General features: G+C 45.6%; 1 protein-coding gene across 1 annotated transcript in view; it reads left to right on the top strand.

Annotated features, from left to right (window-relative positions):
- The window catches only part of peds1a (plasmanylethanolamine desaturase 1a), a 53,560-nt gene that overhangs the window by 21,207 nt on the left and 17,694 nt on the right, over positions 1 to 14,659 (top strand). The window contains exons 2-3 of the mRNA XM_006795811.2: positions 5,396 to 5,515; positions 5,644 to 5,735. Of these exons, the coding sequence (XP_006795874.1) occupies positions 5,396 to 5,515; positions 5,644 to 5,735 (212 nt within the window). The remainder of the gene's footprint in view (positions 1 to 5,395; positions 5,516 to 5,643; positions 5,736 to 14,659) is intronic.

Genomic DNA, 14,659 nt, shown 5'->3' with positions numbered 1-14,659 from the left:
TTTTTCCCCACCCCTACTGGACCTGCGTAACATGTTCTCAGTATCGTAGTCTGCTTTGTACCATCAATGTGTCCTCGGCCTGCTGCTCACACGTGATGCCTCTTAGCAGAAGTGCTTTTCTCAGCATTTCCACAGACACAGACGAACATTTGGAGTTTTTGTGCTGCAAAGTTGGAGCTTAAAAACTTAAAAATGTTTCACCAGGATCTCTTCCTCACTTATTCTCTTCTTATATTTCAGTGGTTTCAATGGTTCTGTGAAAGTTCATATCATGTTTAATACTGGGTATTAAACCTCCTGCAGATGAACCGACTCCACTCCTCCGTCTCAGACTGCATCTGCTGGTAGATCTTTGTTTTGCTTTGATGACCTGCTGAGAGCTGCAGGTCTCGGATATCTTGCCAAAAAATCGTGTTGCATAACATAAATGTGAAGAAATCAGGCCTTTAGCTATCGTCCTGTTATCCTGTGAATGAAATTCATGTATCTGCATCTGTTCTTGTGATGAGCAGGACAGGTTCACCTGGTACACCTTACATTTTTAGCACCACCCTGGGTCAGGCCACCTTTAGAAATGCTCTGCAGTGATTAGTGTTAGTGATGGGCAGGGCACTAGTGTGTGAGTGCTGTCTGTGAGGAATCATCTGAGTGTGAAGTAGAGCCGGGCGATATGGCCCAAAATATTTTTCACGATATGTATTTGAAAATTTGCGATAATGATAAAACTGACGATATAATTGATGCGAGACAAAATACAAAATACAACTCAGCAACTTTACTAGTGCAAAAAACATCCATTTATTTTCACTTAAACAAGCAGCTGTTTTATGTGCATTAAAGCTATATAAAATTTAACAGTGCAAATGCAAATTCCTCGCTGAAAGGAAAGCTTTAACCAAAAGGCATTTCCAGTAGAAATAGGCTGACATATCCTGAGCATAACCATGTATAATATCCACTGAAGTTAAAAAGAGGTGCTTTGCAACATTAAACTGCAGTGTGCCAAATAAAAAAGTCAAATACGTATTTTTCGGACCATAAACTGCACGGGATTATAAGACACATCAAGCGAAACAGAGAAGTCAGATAAATCAAACTTTATTTAACTCATTCTTCTTGCTTCCTCCACTTCAATATTATTGAATATTGATTCATGAATGCTGTATTCTATCACAGCTGCTCTATTCCCATGCTGTTGCAGTATATGAATGACTAACCTCGTATTGTGGATGGATTATCTCAGTTGTTCTCCTGACTGAAGTTTGGTCCGTTTACAGCATCCTGCCATGCGATTGCATTTGTCCCTAACCATCAGGAACCTTCACGTTAACTTTTATCCAGTGGGAGAAAGTTAGCGTTCATCCTCCAGCTTCACTGTGTTTATGCTAACATAGCTGTGTAGCTAGCTACCACGTAGCACATCATTATATAGCAGGTAGCCCAACTTCAGTAACCCTACAAACGCCACTGCTGTTTAGTTTTCTGTCTTCATTTATGTTGAAAGTGATAGCAGAGCTGTACGTTCGAATTTTTCAGAAATCTCAGTCAGAACATGCTACATCATGTTTAGGTAACTAGCAAAACTAGCGAGCTAACTTCCTGCTAACTTCTAACTCTGTTAAACTTCATAAACTCTGTTTTCATGGATGCCTGGATGTTAAACTTAATTGTTACACCTGGTAAAGCAGCAACGCTGATGATTTTATTAAAGATGAAAGCATTCAGACAGTTTTTAACTCTCAGTGATGCTGCAGTGTTCGTTTGACTTTGGGACCCAGATTACTCCCAGATTTACGAGCACCTTAGTCCGACAAATACGGCAATAACGACGGCCGCTTGCATGTTCGACAAAATTTTTTGCTTTGGTGTGTATCTGACGGACGAAAGCTAAACCAGTGTCACACCACTGAAGTCGCAGCATTTTTACAAACCAATTCTGGTTCATCCGTTTCACTCAACAATCCGGTTTCCCCCTTCCCATTCTCCATTTCCGCCATGCTTTTTCGGCCATGTGCGTATGAAAACAAAGGCACTGCACATACGTGTTTTACCCATATTCTATCGCGATATTTTATTTTCTTATCATTGCCTAACACCATAAGAAAATAAATACCGCCATATCATACGTGAACGGTATGATATGGCGTGTGTGAATAAGACCAGAAAGATGGCGATCGACTCCAGAAGGAAGAGGATGGTGACACGACCTATGTCTGTCCTCAGACAGGAAGGTGATGTCGTGTCTGGGCCCAATGCTTGGATGTGCCCATCGAGAACTGGGAGACCAAAAAGGAACGAACAAGCTCTGATTTTTGAGGAAGCTGAGATCCTTCAGTGAGTTCTGCAAAATGTTGACAGGTTTTCTGTCACTGAGTTGTGGGAACTACGATGTACTCTGCTGTGATGTGCTGGGGAAGCAGCGCTGGAGCTGGTGACACCAGCCGATACTTGGCATGAGCCATCATGGTTATGAAGATTTAATTATATGAACGGTGTTAGAAACTGGAGCACGCAGCGTCACTTACAGGAAAACGATCAACCTTCTGCACAAAGGGCTGAATTCAAAGGAACCCCCAAATCAACGTAAAGTAACGCAGCATAATGTTGCACCTCAACATGGTCCTCAGTAGTTCGTATGGCCCCGTGTGCTTCTGTGTGTGCCGATGTTGGGCCATGCTCCTGATGAGACCATGGATCTGACATCGAAGCATCATTCCCAGAGGGAAACCACTGGATTTGGGTCAGGCGAACACCGGGGCCAGTCGGCGTTATCAGGAACTGCGGACCTGCCTGTTCTGGTATTACGGCAGCCAGGCTCCATGGTGCTGCACAGTGAACACAGGGCTCACTAGAGGATTTTGGGCTCATGAAGTCTTCTTTCTGATTGGTTGGTCAGAGACATTCACACCTGCTAGAAGTCCTTCTGTTGGGCTCTGGCAGTTCCTCTTGCTGTTCCTCCTTGGACAGAGGAGCAGATGCCCACTCTACTGATGGATGCTCTACAGTAACTGCCTTTCTCCTGGAATTTCCTCCATGCTCTCGAGACTGTGCCGGGAGATACTGCAAACCTTCTGCCAGTGTATGACTGAGCCATCTTGGAACAGTTGGATAACATTTGCAGCCTTTGGAGGGTCCAGGTATCATGATACCAGCAGTGACCCTGACTCCTGTGAGAGCAGTCAGAGAAGATGTCACTGTAAAACCTCTTTGAAGGTTCCCCACCAACATCCTAGAAGTTTAACTGATTTGATGCTGAACTCTGGTTAAAATGTTTTCCTTTGACTTTTGTTTTTCAGCAGTACATTAAATATAATCTGTACAGACTTCCTGTTAAAGATGATTGTTTGAATCAAGCCAAGTATGTGGTTATCAGTGCACCAAACGACTCGTTCACAGCTGAAAGTTTTTCAAAACAATTTTCAACAACCAGCAAAGTCAAAGTCATTTAGAAGTTTCTACCATCTGCTTCTTTACAACTTTGATGGCGTCTATTTTTAGAAGGTGAAGGGTCACGTTTGACGATTCGTGAAATATCCATAATCACATATTCTAAATCTCGGGTGACCGCTTCAGTCCATATGAGAGGCTGATAGCATATTCATACTCAGGTCTACAGGCCTGTGTGCTTTATTAGAAAAAACTGTCATGAATATCTTATAGGCTCCTAATGCTGTGTGATACGTTAGGATCTGGACACATTAAAGTTTTAAAGGCACATTAGATTGGCAATGACAGAAGGATTAGGAGAACGGCGTGGGGGGCGTGGCTGTAAAAGAAGAAGAAAGTGAGTTAAAAACATTACAGCGGTGGTTTATATTTGTGGCTTTATTTAGTGAATGATGTCACGTTTCCTGCTTGAGCTGGCAGGTCACGCGAGCAAGGACCGCGAAGAAGGAAGTAGGGCTGCCACGATTAGTCGACTAGTCACGATTACGTCGACTATCAAAATCGTCGACGACTGATTTAATAGTCGACGCGTCGTTTGAAGCTTTGTAAGATCCCAAAAGACGCAGGAATAAGTAGTAGGATTTAAGAGTGTAATAACGGACTGAAACAGAAGATGGCAGCACTGCATGTACAAGGATGCCAGCTGCCGTTAAACCCCGAAGAAGAAGAAGAAGCTGTGTCCCAGAATTCATAGCGCAGCCCAGCTCAGTTTCCAACAATGGCGGCAGCTAGTTAGTTTTAATATTACTCTTATTATTCTTTCTGGGTCACAAAATAAACGTTTAACATATTTTCAGGCGAGAATGTAGCTGTGTAAACCTCAAATATCTGCTCAGTTTATCAAGACACCACATATTTTCAAAAGCGCTCCGACGTTTTCGGAGACGTCTGTTAGCCACTAGCTCGATAGCTAGCCGGGGGCTAGCCTCACTAGAGCCGTGAGAACACCGGACTCCCGGCAAATTTCGCTACTCAGGTTAAACATGATATATAAGTCACTTAGATAACTTAAAAATGTTATTGTTTGGCTTTTTTTAGTATTTTATTTGTTCCTGAGTAAATCGGTTTGGCTGAGATTAAAGTTATAGTTTTTACACAGCTGAATAAACGTCAAGCAGACAGCTGATTATCAGAAGTGTGAGATGCTCGAGAATTTACTCTGGTGTCCTGTTATATTTTAGATAGCAAGGAGTTTATTAAACTTCACCGAAACAATCTGCAGATTTCATTAAAATTTAATAAACTATCATCTTGTCTTTATTTTTAGTTAGCACATACCTTAAACACTTAAAGCTGTAAGCTAATGATAGTTATATAAGAGCAGATGCTGCTGGTGCAACAAGCTGTACGTTTTACGTCCAATGGGTGATGATCTGATTAGTCGACTATTAAAATAATCGTTTGTGGCAGCCCTAGAAGGAAGCAAGGTGCCATTCAGAAGACCGCAAGTTTGTGGGAGACGCTTCTCGCTCACGTCACGTGCTCTATGCTGCGCTCCTTTTCAATAATATATTATCTCTGATCTTCAGTGCTGTAGGCTGGAGGCTTTTTCCCTTCTAATATTGCTGAATTGCAATAGAGTACTTTTAGTTAGTCCCTGTTCTTCCTCTTTAGTTGATACTGCTGACCTATGAGTTTTTTCCCGCAGAGGTCTACCTCCCACCTGAAGGCCCTTGTGTGTGTGCTGCTCGGTGCTGCGTCCGTGTCAGTGTTTCACATATGAGAGGTCATGACCCCGCAGCCTGGAGTACACTTGTCTTCATCTGATTACATATTAACAGCCTGGACACACAGGCGCGGTCATTGTGGGCGACGGGTCCTTTGACCCTCGGTAAAAAGCGACGTGTTCTCCCAGCGGACACCCCCCCCTCATTAATACAGACACCCACTGTCTGTCTGTATTTCCCTGCCAGCCCAGCAGTGTCAGGTGTTTCTGTGTCGTCCTCAGGTAAACGGCTCCAGGAGTGGGTGTGTGTGATTCTGTGCCTCTTTCTTTTCATCATCAACTTCTCGTTCCTCCTCCTGCACTTCTCCACTGTTCACATCTACAAGATCGTCCTCGGCATCGGTAAGCGGACACTCACACGAAGTCACTAAACTGTGATGGCTGCGATGTTGTATGTAAATGCTCATGTTCATGTACAACTCTAATCAAGTTTTTGTAATTCTCTGTCCACGCCTGCATTCATGCAACAGTCCTCGGAATAGTGACGGCAGATTTTGCATCGGGGATCGTGCACTGGGGAGCAGATACCTGGGGATCGGTGGACATCCCTGTTATTGGGAAGGTACACACACACACACACACACACACACACACACACACACACACACAGAGGCAGGCAGGCTGTGTCAAACGACTTTGAATAACTTCATTTTCCTGCCAACCGAACTCTAAATCAGGTGTCTCACTGTCAGCAGTCTCACTAGTGTTGGTTCTGCTTCGCCTCTGTCAGACAGGCGGGTCGCTGACCAGCTGGTAACCACTGGTCAGCAGGAAAGTGTGTAATCACTGACTAGTTGTTGCTGGCTGTCTCTGTGAAATCAATTGGTAAAGCTCCATTTCTGCAGCCTACAGGCTGGTCAGAGACTGGTTGCACTGGAAAGCTCCTGGTCATTGATTTGGTTTGTCTGCAGACATTTACAACCAACTCCCCAAACGTCTGAGGCCCTTTAAACCCCTCGTAGTTGAACACAAGAGTCTTCTCGCAGCCCAAGCAATCACTGCAGCAGCTGCTTTGTCACCAACTTTGGCTTCTTAAGTTTCTTCATTCAAGGTAAGTTTAGCAAATCACATGGTTCACTCGATTGCTTCTGAGTGTTTATGCAAACATTTTCCCTTCATCAATCTTTTTTCCCTCAACATAGAAGAACAAAGTCAAACTGTTCATCTTACAGCCAACCGTTTACTTTTTTCCAAGCTTGATTGTTAAATCTCGTCCTCTCTTATTTTGAGCTCCACACTTTAAACACAGATGGAAGATTAATGTTTATCATATTTTCCAAACACCAAAATGTTCTAGTAGTACCAGCAGTAGTAGTATTACTAGTAGTGACATATATTTTTGTATCTTCAGTGACCTTTCAGAACACAAAGGTCAAATGGCCCAGTGTCAGGTTATTTGGGCCTACTGTCAAAAATACCTGTATCAGCGCCCACCTGTGCACACTTTTGGAAACAAGTTTTGGCATTTTTAATATTTATTTTTTCATTAATCGAGAAGTACCACGCCATCTGTTACAGTTCTTATTAGTGGACAGTCCACCTAGCTCTGTCCTTCGTCTGTTTCCCCGCTGGCTGACTCACTGCTGTGAGTCCACAGTGTGGACCCACAGCTGGGTGACTGCAGTGCTTTTCCTGCACTTTAAATGCACTCTGAGCTGGAAGGCCACTGCAGCTGATACCTGCAGCATGTGGAGAATGGGTTCATGTCCTGCTGACTGAACTGGAGCGTCTGTGGGATGAGAGCGGCACTGACGAGGCAGCTGATGTCATTTTCATTTATTTTATTTGTTTGTCAGAAAGTGCCTGGCCTTGAAACGAGTGCAGAAGAGCACCTTTATAAATGATAGTATTTAAAAAAAGCCTTTTTTAAAAACACGTCCATCCTCAGATCCATTATTTTTGCATCGTTCTTGCTTTGGTACAGTTTTCCTGAATAATCCCAGCGAGCCAGATGGGACGGGCTTCTTTGGTTTTTACAGTTGGAGGTTTTGTTAAAAGTTGGTGTCTTCGCTTTCCTGGGACTGCATCGCCGTGGTAGCAGTCGCCCCTCGTCCCCACAGCGTTGCACTTCCATAGTGACCTGAAGCTAAATGTCAGTGTAACACAAAGGGATTTCCCTGTGGGCAGTAATGTCCACTGCACTCACACACGGGGTCACATGTGAACAGTCTCACCTTGAATATTGACGACCTTTCAGCGCACATACAGTATGCACATATTTATGTGGCTGTGTTACAGTCATCCACACACTCCTCTCAGCCAATTAGAGTAAAGGTTATCCTCATTTCATCCAATTAAAATCAGTATGATCCGGTGCAGCATGCAGATTGGTTCATGCTAACTTTGATTAATGGCATGTGAATTTAGTGAGTGGAAGTGTGGGAGCGTTTCATCTACTGTTCCTTGTATTTATGAATTATTCATATATAAATAAAACTGGAAGCTGATGTTTTTAAACCTGAAGCATCCCTGTAAGAACCGTAGGTATCAATCACACTGTCCCACATGTTATCACTACATCATTAATAATAATTTGATTGCAGTTCACACCATTTGTTACTTTGACTGCAAAACTGCAAACACATGGAAACATTTGTTTTATTTACAAATACTTATTATCATAGTTAAATATGACGCAAACACCAGAATCACCTTAATACCTGTAATGCAATTTATAGTATTTTTGTAGTACAAGACAGTAGGGGTGGGGGAAAAATGGATACTGTGTAGCATGGTGATATTTTGTTTGCTAATAATGTATCGATACAGGGACAGCAGAAATCGATACTTTGTTACAAAAAAGGTTTTTGTGCTCTGACTTCAGAGCATGTTGATCCTTTTTCTGAATCCTGACATTCCTTCACTGTCCAAATGTGTTTAATAAACATGACAGTTTACTTATTTTAATTTAAGACATGTTTTATTTTAATTAAGTTCAAAACTTTTTTATTTAATGTAAAATTATATATCTCCTCCGTGAATCGCAACCTTATCGTGGTGGAGGGGTTTGTGTGTCCCAGGGATCCCAGGGGCTATGTTGTCTGGGGGCTTTTGCCCCCTGCTAGGGTCTCCCATGGCAAATTGGTCCTGGGTGAGGGACCAGACAAAGAGCGATTCAGAAGACCCCAATGAAAAAAACATCGAGGGAACAGTTTACCCTGCCCGGGATAGGGTTACCGGGGCCCCGCCCTGGAGCCAGGCCCGGGGAGGGTGCCCGAGGGCGAGCGTCTGGTGGCCGGGCCTTAGTCCATGGGGCCCGGCCGGGCACAGCCCGAAGAGGCGACATGGGCCCATCCTCCCGCAGGCCCACCACCCGCAGGAGGCGCCATAGGGGTCGGGTGCATTGTGTGCCGGGTGGCGGCCAGGAGCGGAGGCCCTGGCGGACTGACCCCCGGCTGCCAAGACTGGCAATAGGGACATGGAATGTCACCTCTCTGGTGGGGAAGGAGCCTGAGTTAGTGCGTGAGGTTGAGAGGTACCGGCTAGATATAGTCGGGCTCACCTCTACGCACGGCTTGGGCTCTGGAACCAGTCTCCTGGAGAGGGGCTGGACTCTGTCTCAGTCTGGAGTTGCCCCTGGTGAGAGGCGGCGGGCTGGGGTGGGTATTGTAATATCCCCTCGGCTTGCTGCCGGTACGTTGGGGTTTTTCCCGGTGGACGAGAGGGTTTGTTCCCTGCGCCTTAGGGTCGGGGAACGGGTCCTGACTGTCATCTGCGCTTATGCGCCGAGTGGCAGTTCGGAGTACCCAGCCTTCTTAGAGTCCCTGGGGGGGGGTGCTGGAAGGTGCTCCACCTGGAGACTCTGTTGTCCTGCTGGGAGACTTCAATGCTCACGTGGGTAACGACAGCGAGACCTGGAGGGGCGTGATTGGGAGGAACGGCCTCCCTGATCTGAACCCGAGCGGTGCTTTGTTATTGGACTTCTGTGCTAATCACAGTTTGGCCATAACGAACACATTGTTCGAACATAAGAGTGTCCATAAGTGCACGTGGCACCAGGACGCTCTAGGCCGTAGGTCGATGATCGATTTTGTAATCGTATCACCAGACCTGCGACCATATGTTCTGGACACTCGGGTAAAGAGAGGAGCTGAGCTGTCAACTGATCACCACCTGGTGGTGAGTTGGATCAGGTGGCGGGGGAGGACGCTGGACAGACCTGGTGCACCTAAACGCGTAGTGAGGGTGTGCTGGGAACGACTAGCAGAGGCCCCAGTCCGCGAGATCTTCAACTCACACCTCCGGCAGAGCTTCAACAGCATTCCGAGGGAGGCGGGGGACATCGAGTCCGAATGGACCATGTTCAGCGCCTCCATTGCCGAAGCTGCTGCATTGAGCTGCGGCCGCAAGGTGGTTGGTGCCTGCCGTGGTGGTAATCCCCGAACCAAATGGTGGACACCAGAGGTGAAGGGAGCCACCAAGCTGAAGAAGGAGTCCTATCGGGCTTGGTTAGCCTGTGGGACTCCGGAGGCAGCCGACAGGTATCGACAGGCCAAGCGGAATGCGGCTCGGGCAGTGGCTGAAGCAAAAACTCGGGTGTGGGAGGAGTTCGGAGAGGCCATGGAAAAAGACTTTCGGACTGCCTCGAAGAGGTTCTGGCAAACCGTCAGGCGTCTCAGGAGGGGAAAGCGGTGCTCTACCTGCACTGTGTATAGTGCTGGCGGAGCGCTGCTGACGTCGACTGAGAAAATTGTCAGGCGGTGGAAGGAATACTTCGAGGACCTCCTTAATCCCACTGACGCGTCTTCCGAGGAGGAAGCAGAGTCTGGGGATGAGGGGAATGACCCGCCAATTTCTGGGGGCGAGGTCACTGAGGCAGTTAAACAACTCCTTGGTGGCAGAGCCCCTGGTGTTGATGAGGTCCGCCCCGAGTTCCTGAAGGCTCTGGACGTTGTAGGGCTGTCCTGGCTGACACGCCTCTGCAATGTTGCGTGGAGATCAGGGGCAGTACCCGTGGATTGGCAGACCGGGGTGGTGGTCCCCATCTTTAAGAAGGGGGACCGGAGGGTGTGTTCCAACTACAGGGGGATCACACTCCTCAGCCTCCCCGGGAAAGTCTATGCCAGGGTGCTGGAAAGGAGAGTTCGTCCGCTAGTCGAACCTCTGATGCAGGAGGAACAATGCGGTTTTCGTCCTGGTCGCGGAACACTGGACCAGCTCTTCATCCTCTCGAGGATACTTGAGGGTGCATGGGAGTTTGCCCAACCAGTCTACATGTGTTTTGTGGACTTGGAGAAGGCATTCGACCGTGTCCCTCGGGGTGTCCTGTGGGAGGTGTTGCGGGAGTATGGGGTGTCTGGCCCATTGCTACGGGCCATTCGATCCCTATACAACCGTTGCAAGAGCTTGGTTCGCATTGCCGGCAATAAGTCGGACTCGTTCCCGGTGGGTGATGGGCTCCGCCAGGGCTGCCCTTTGTCACCGGTTCTGTTCATAATTTTTATGGACAGGATTTCTAGGCGCAGCCAAGTGGCGGAGGGCTTTCGCTTTGGTGGCCTCAGGATCTCATCTCTGATCTTTGCGGATGATGTGGTTCTGTTGGCTTCATCGGGTGAGGGCCTCCAGCTCGCACTGGAGTGGTTCGCAGCCGAGTGTGAAGCAGCGGGAATGAGGATCAGCACCTCCAAATCTGAGGCCATGGTTCTCAGCCGGAAAAGGGTGGAGTGCCCACTCCGGGTCGGGGATGAGGTCCTGCCCCAAGTGGAGGAGTTCAAGTATCTCGGGGTCTTGTTCGCGAGTGATGGGAGAAGGGAGCCGGAGATCGACAGACGGATTGGGGCTGCGGCTGCAGTAATGCAGACGCTGCACCGGTCTGTCGTGGTGAAGAGGGAGCTGAGTGTAAAAGCGAAGCTCTCAATTTACCGGTCGATCTACGTCCCTACCCTCACCTATGGCCACGAGCTGTGGGTAGTGACCGAAAGAACGAGATCGCGGATACAAGCGGCGGAAATGAGCTTCCTCCGAAGGGTGGCTGGCATCTCCCTTAGAGATAGGGTGAGAAGTTCGGCTATCCGGGAGGGGCTCAGAGTAGAGCCGCTGCTGCTCCACATCGAAAGGAGCCAGCTGAGGTGGTTTGGGCATCTGACAAGGATGCCCCCTGGGCGCCTCCTGGGTGAGGTGTTCCAGGCATGTCCCACCGGGAGGAGGCCCCGGGGCAGACCCAGGACACGCTGGAGAGATTATATCTCTCGGCTGGCCTGGGAACGCCTTGGTGTTCCCCCGGATGAGCTGGAGGAGGTGGCTGGGGAGAGGGAGGTCTGGGCCTCTTTGCTTAGGCTGCTGCCCCCGCGACCCGGCCCCGGATAAAGCGGATGAAGATGGATGGATGGATGGATGGTAAAATTATATTTTGTTTTAATTTACTTTCAAATTCTTCAGTTGCTGAAGGGGCTGCATAGTTTTCATAAACTGCATAGTTCAGAATAGCTATAATTGTACCAGATGGTTGATTCAGTTAAGTTGGACTAGACTGTAATACAAACCGTTCAGTTTGTCAACAATCAAACTGAAATGAGAGAAAGACTGAGTGTGAGACTTTGATATTAGAGAAAATGAATATTGATAAAGTTTACCTTTATGTACAGAATCTGAATATCGCAAAATATTTTTAAAAATTGCAATAATATCGTATCGTGGGATGTATGGTGATTCCCACCTCTACAAGACAGTATTTGTTGTACTTCACTGATATTATAACAACTTAGAGATTCTAATGTGATTTAAACAACATTTTATAAACACGTATACAGCGTGATGCATGTCATTCATTGTTTCCTCGTCTTTCTGAGACACGTGCAGGCTGTCACACCTCAGCTGTTGTGTTGCAGCTCCTTATTGTTGCATGGTTAGCTACCAGCTCGTGAGTGTAACAGGCTGGACGTGCACTGCACCGTCGTCCATCAGTGCACGCGAAGGAACGAATTTTTGTTTTAAATTAATTTTAAATAATCCCGTGTCTGCTTATATTGTTCATACATACAAGGTGATTATGTATTTAAAGATAAATACAGATGTTTGGCTCCAACCTTAAAACCACGAACAGGTACAGATGTTGTTATGTAGTTACATGCAGTACATGCAGTACATGCAGTACTCATTCAAATGAAACGATGTATAAACGACTGTAGTTATTGCACAAACACACCAGGAAAAAAACATGACTTGATTCATTAGCATTGTTGTTGTGTGTAAATCAAATATGTCTCTGCTCAGCAGACTGCTGGATTTCAGCTTGAGATTACTCGAGTACTTCAGTGTAATCTGATTAGCTGCAGCACCGACAGTCTTGACTTTCTAATGGTTTGTGTAATTTGGGCTGTAATGTATGTCTCTATTTTTAGATGCTACCTTAATAATATTTATTGAATATGTGCACTGTACTATCAGATGATGCTGAACAGTAATTTTAGGATCCCTGTGTTACTTGTTGTGTTTGCAGAAGGTATTATTTGGTGTGATGTTTATTTCTAATGTGGCATTTATTGAGGTTTGGGGTAGTTACTGGGACCAAAGGCACAGCGGCAGTCACAGATTTGCATGGTGTGTTGGACACTGTAGGAGACCTCTAATAAAGACTTTAACTGGCAGAGAAGAATGGACCTTTACGGAGAACAGAGGGCTGACAATAGTCTGCTGGAAATAAAGCGTCCACCTCTGCTGCATTTGTGAGGCTGAGAATAAAGCCGGCCCGTGCTCCCGGTTAGTTTGAATATCAAACACGAGCGTGATTCAGAACACCTGAGGCTAATGGCGGCCGTGTTAGAGCGTTAGAAGTTGGCGCTGTCCTTTATTTGTGCCTTCTGCTATTTTATTCTGTTTTTGCTGATGTATGTCCAGCTTCCTGTCGCCTCTACCTGTGATGACCTGTGTAAACATGCGTTGTCTGTACTTTATGTACCGCCGTCTCAGACCTGCTCTCACTGCAGGTCATCGAATTCATCCTACACATGTCATGTCACACCTTATATTTCAGACTGTGGGTCGTGTTTTTGTGTCACTGCTGCTCTCCTGCTGATGTTGAAAGTGTGGTAGCTGCCTGATTTAAACATCTGCACACACGCTTTTATTTGCAGCTTTAGATTTTTAGACCCAGTAAAGTAAACGTCTGTGGGTGGGAGCAGCTGAAGACGTTTTCTTTAAAACAGGTTTGATTAAAGACTTTATTCAAATCAAGGTTTTTATGGCAGTTACAGTAACAAGTAGGGATGCAACGATACCAATTTTTTCAAACCGATACGATACCGATACTTGGATCTGAGTACTTGCCGATACAGAGTACAAAAACCGATACTTCTACCACACACACACACACACACACACACACACACACACACAAATGCAATGAATTGGAAGACAGGTTTTATTTTATTCTCTGCCGATAAAAAATAAAATCTTAATAAAAATGACCACAAAAAAAATTTCAAGTGAAAAATAAGCACTTCTGTTAAATTATTGCAGAGTCTCTACATTGTAATTTTACAAAATATCACTGAACTATTGGCACTGTCTCGAGCTTTCAGAATAATAAATAAACACTTCTGTTTGGAATAAAATAAATACAAATTAGGTTTGAGAATAAAATAAACTTTTAAATTGTTGCAGAGTGTCCAATTTCATATCACAGCTCGAGTATGCTGAGAAGACGGTGCAATCCTATGTTTTCCACGGCCGGCATTGGCTGGTCATCCAGAGCGATAAAATGAGTCAGAGCCTCTGTTATTTTAACTGCCCGTGGATTTTCTCTTGACATTTTTCTTCGCTTTTCCAAAACCTGAGTTAAAGTTGGCTGTTCCACACTGCTGACATTTTGTTTAGCCTAGCTACAGCAGCCTCCAGTTTCTCTTTTTTATCTGGAGCTGCCAGTCTCACTCGCCTAACCATGTGCCTGTTTAGCGCGGGATGTCCCCCTAGTGGCCAATCTAAAAAACTACAACAGAAATGACAAGCCACCTACTGATTAATGAAATAAGTTAGTATCTGTTCATGGTATCGGTTAACTTTTACGAGTATGAGTACACACACATTTTACAGTATCGGCCCCGATACCCGATACCAGCATCGGTATCGGTGCATCCCTAGTAACAAGCACTGTTGTTGGATGCTAGAATTAGTCTGTGTATCATTAGTGAAACATGGGGCTTTGTGTGTTTAGCTACAAAGTAACAACAGTCGTCAGTTAACCCTTTAAGACCTACCATAGAACCAAGTCCGCCAGAGCTTATATTATATGTTTACATGCTGTGGAGCCATTTTTGGGAGCATTTCAAGTTGATATACATCAATACAACCATTACAGCCTAGATTTTAATAATATGTATGAATTAAGTGCATAGTAATTACATAAATTGCAAAAAAGTGCAATAAACTACAAAAAAATTGAAAATCGTTTTTGTTTTTTTAACATATATTTCTAGTTAGAGAAATTTAAGAGGCTTATCCCTCAAAACTGTAAATACAAAAAAGTTGCACAAAATAGTTTCCCACCAC

This window comes from Neolamprologus brichardi, chromosome 7 (assembly GCF_056152115.1).
Source record: "Neolamprologus brichardi isolate AB-2024 chromosome 7, ASM5615211v1, whole genome shotgun sequence".
Classification (NCBI taxonomy): domain Eukaryota; kingdom Metazoa; phylum Chordata; class Actinopteri; order Cichliformes; family Cichlidae; genus Neolamprologus; species Neolamprologus brichardi.
The sequence above is the reverse complement of the archived record's forward strand: the minus strand, read 5'-3'. Positions and strand labels throughout refer to the sequence as shown.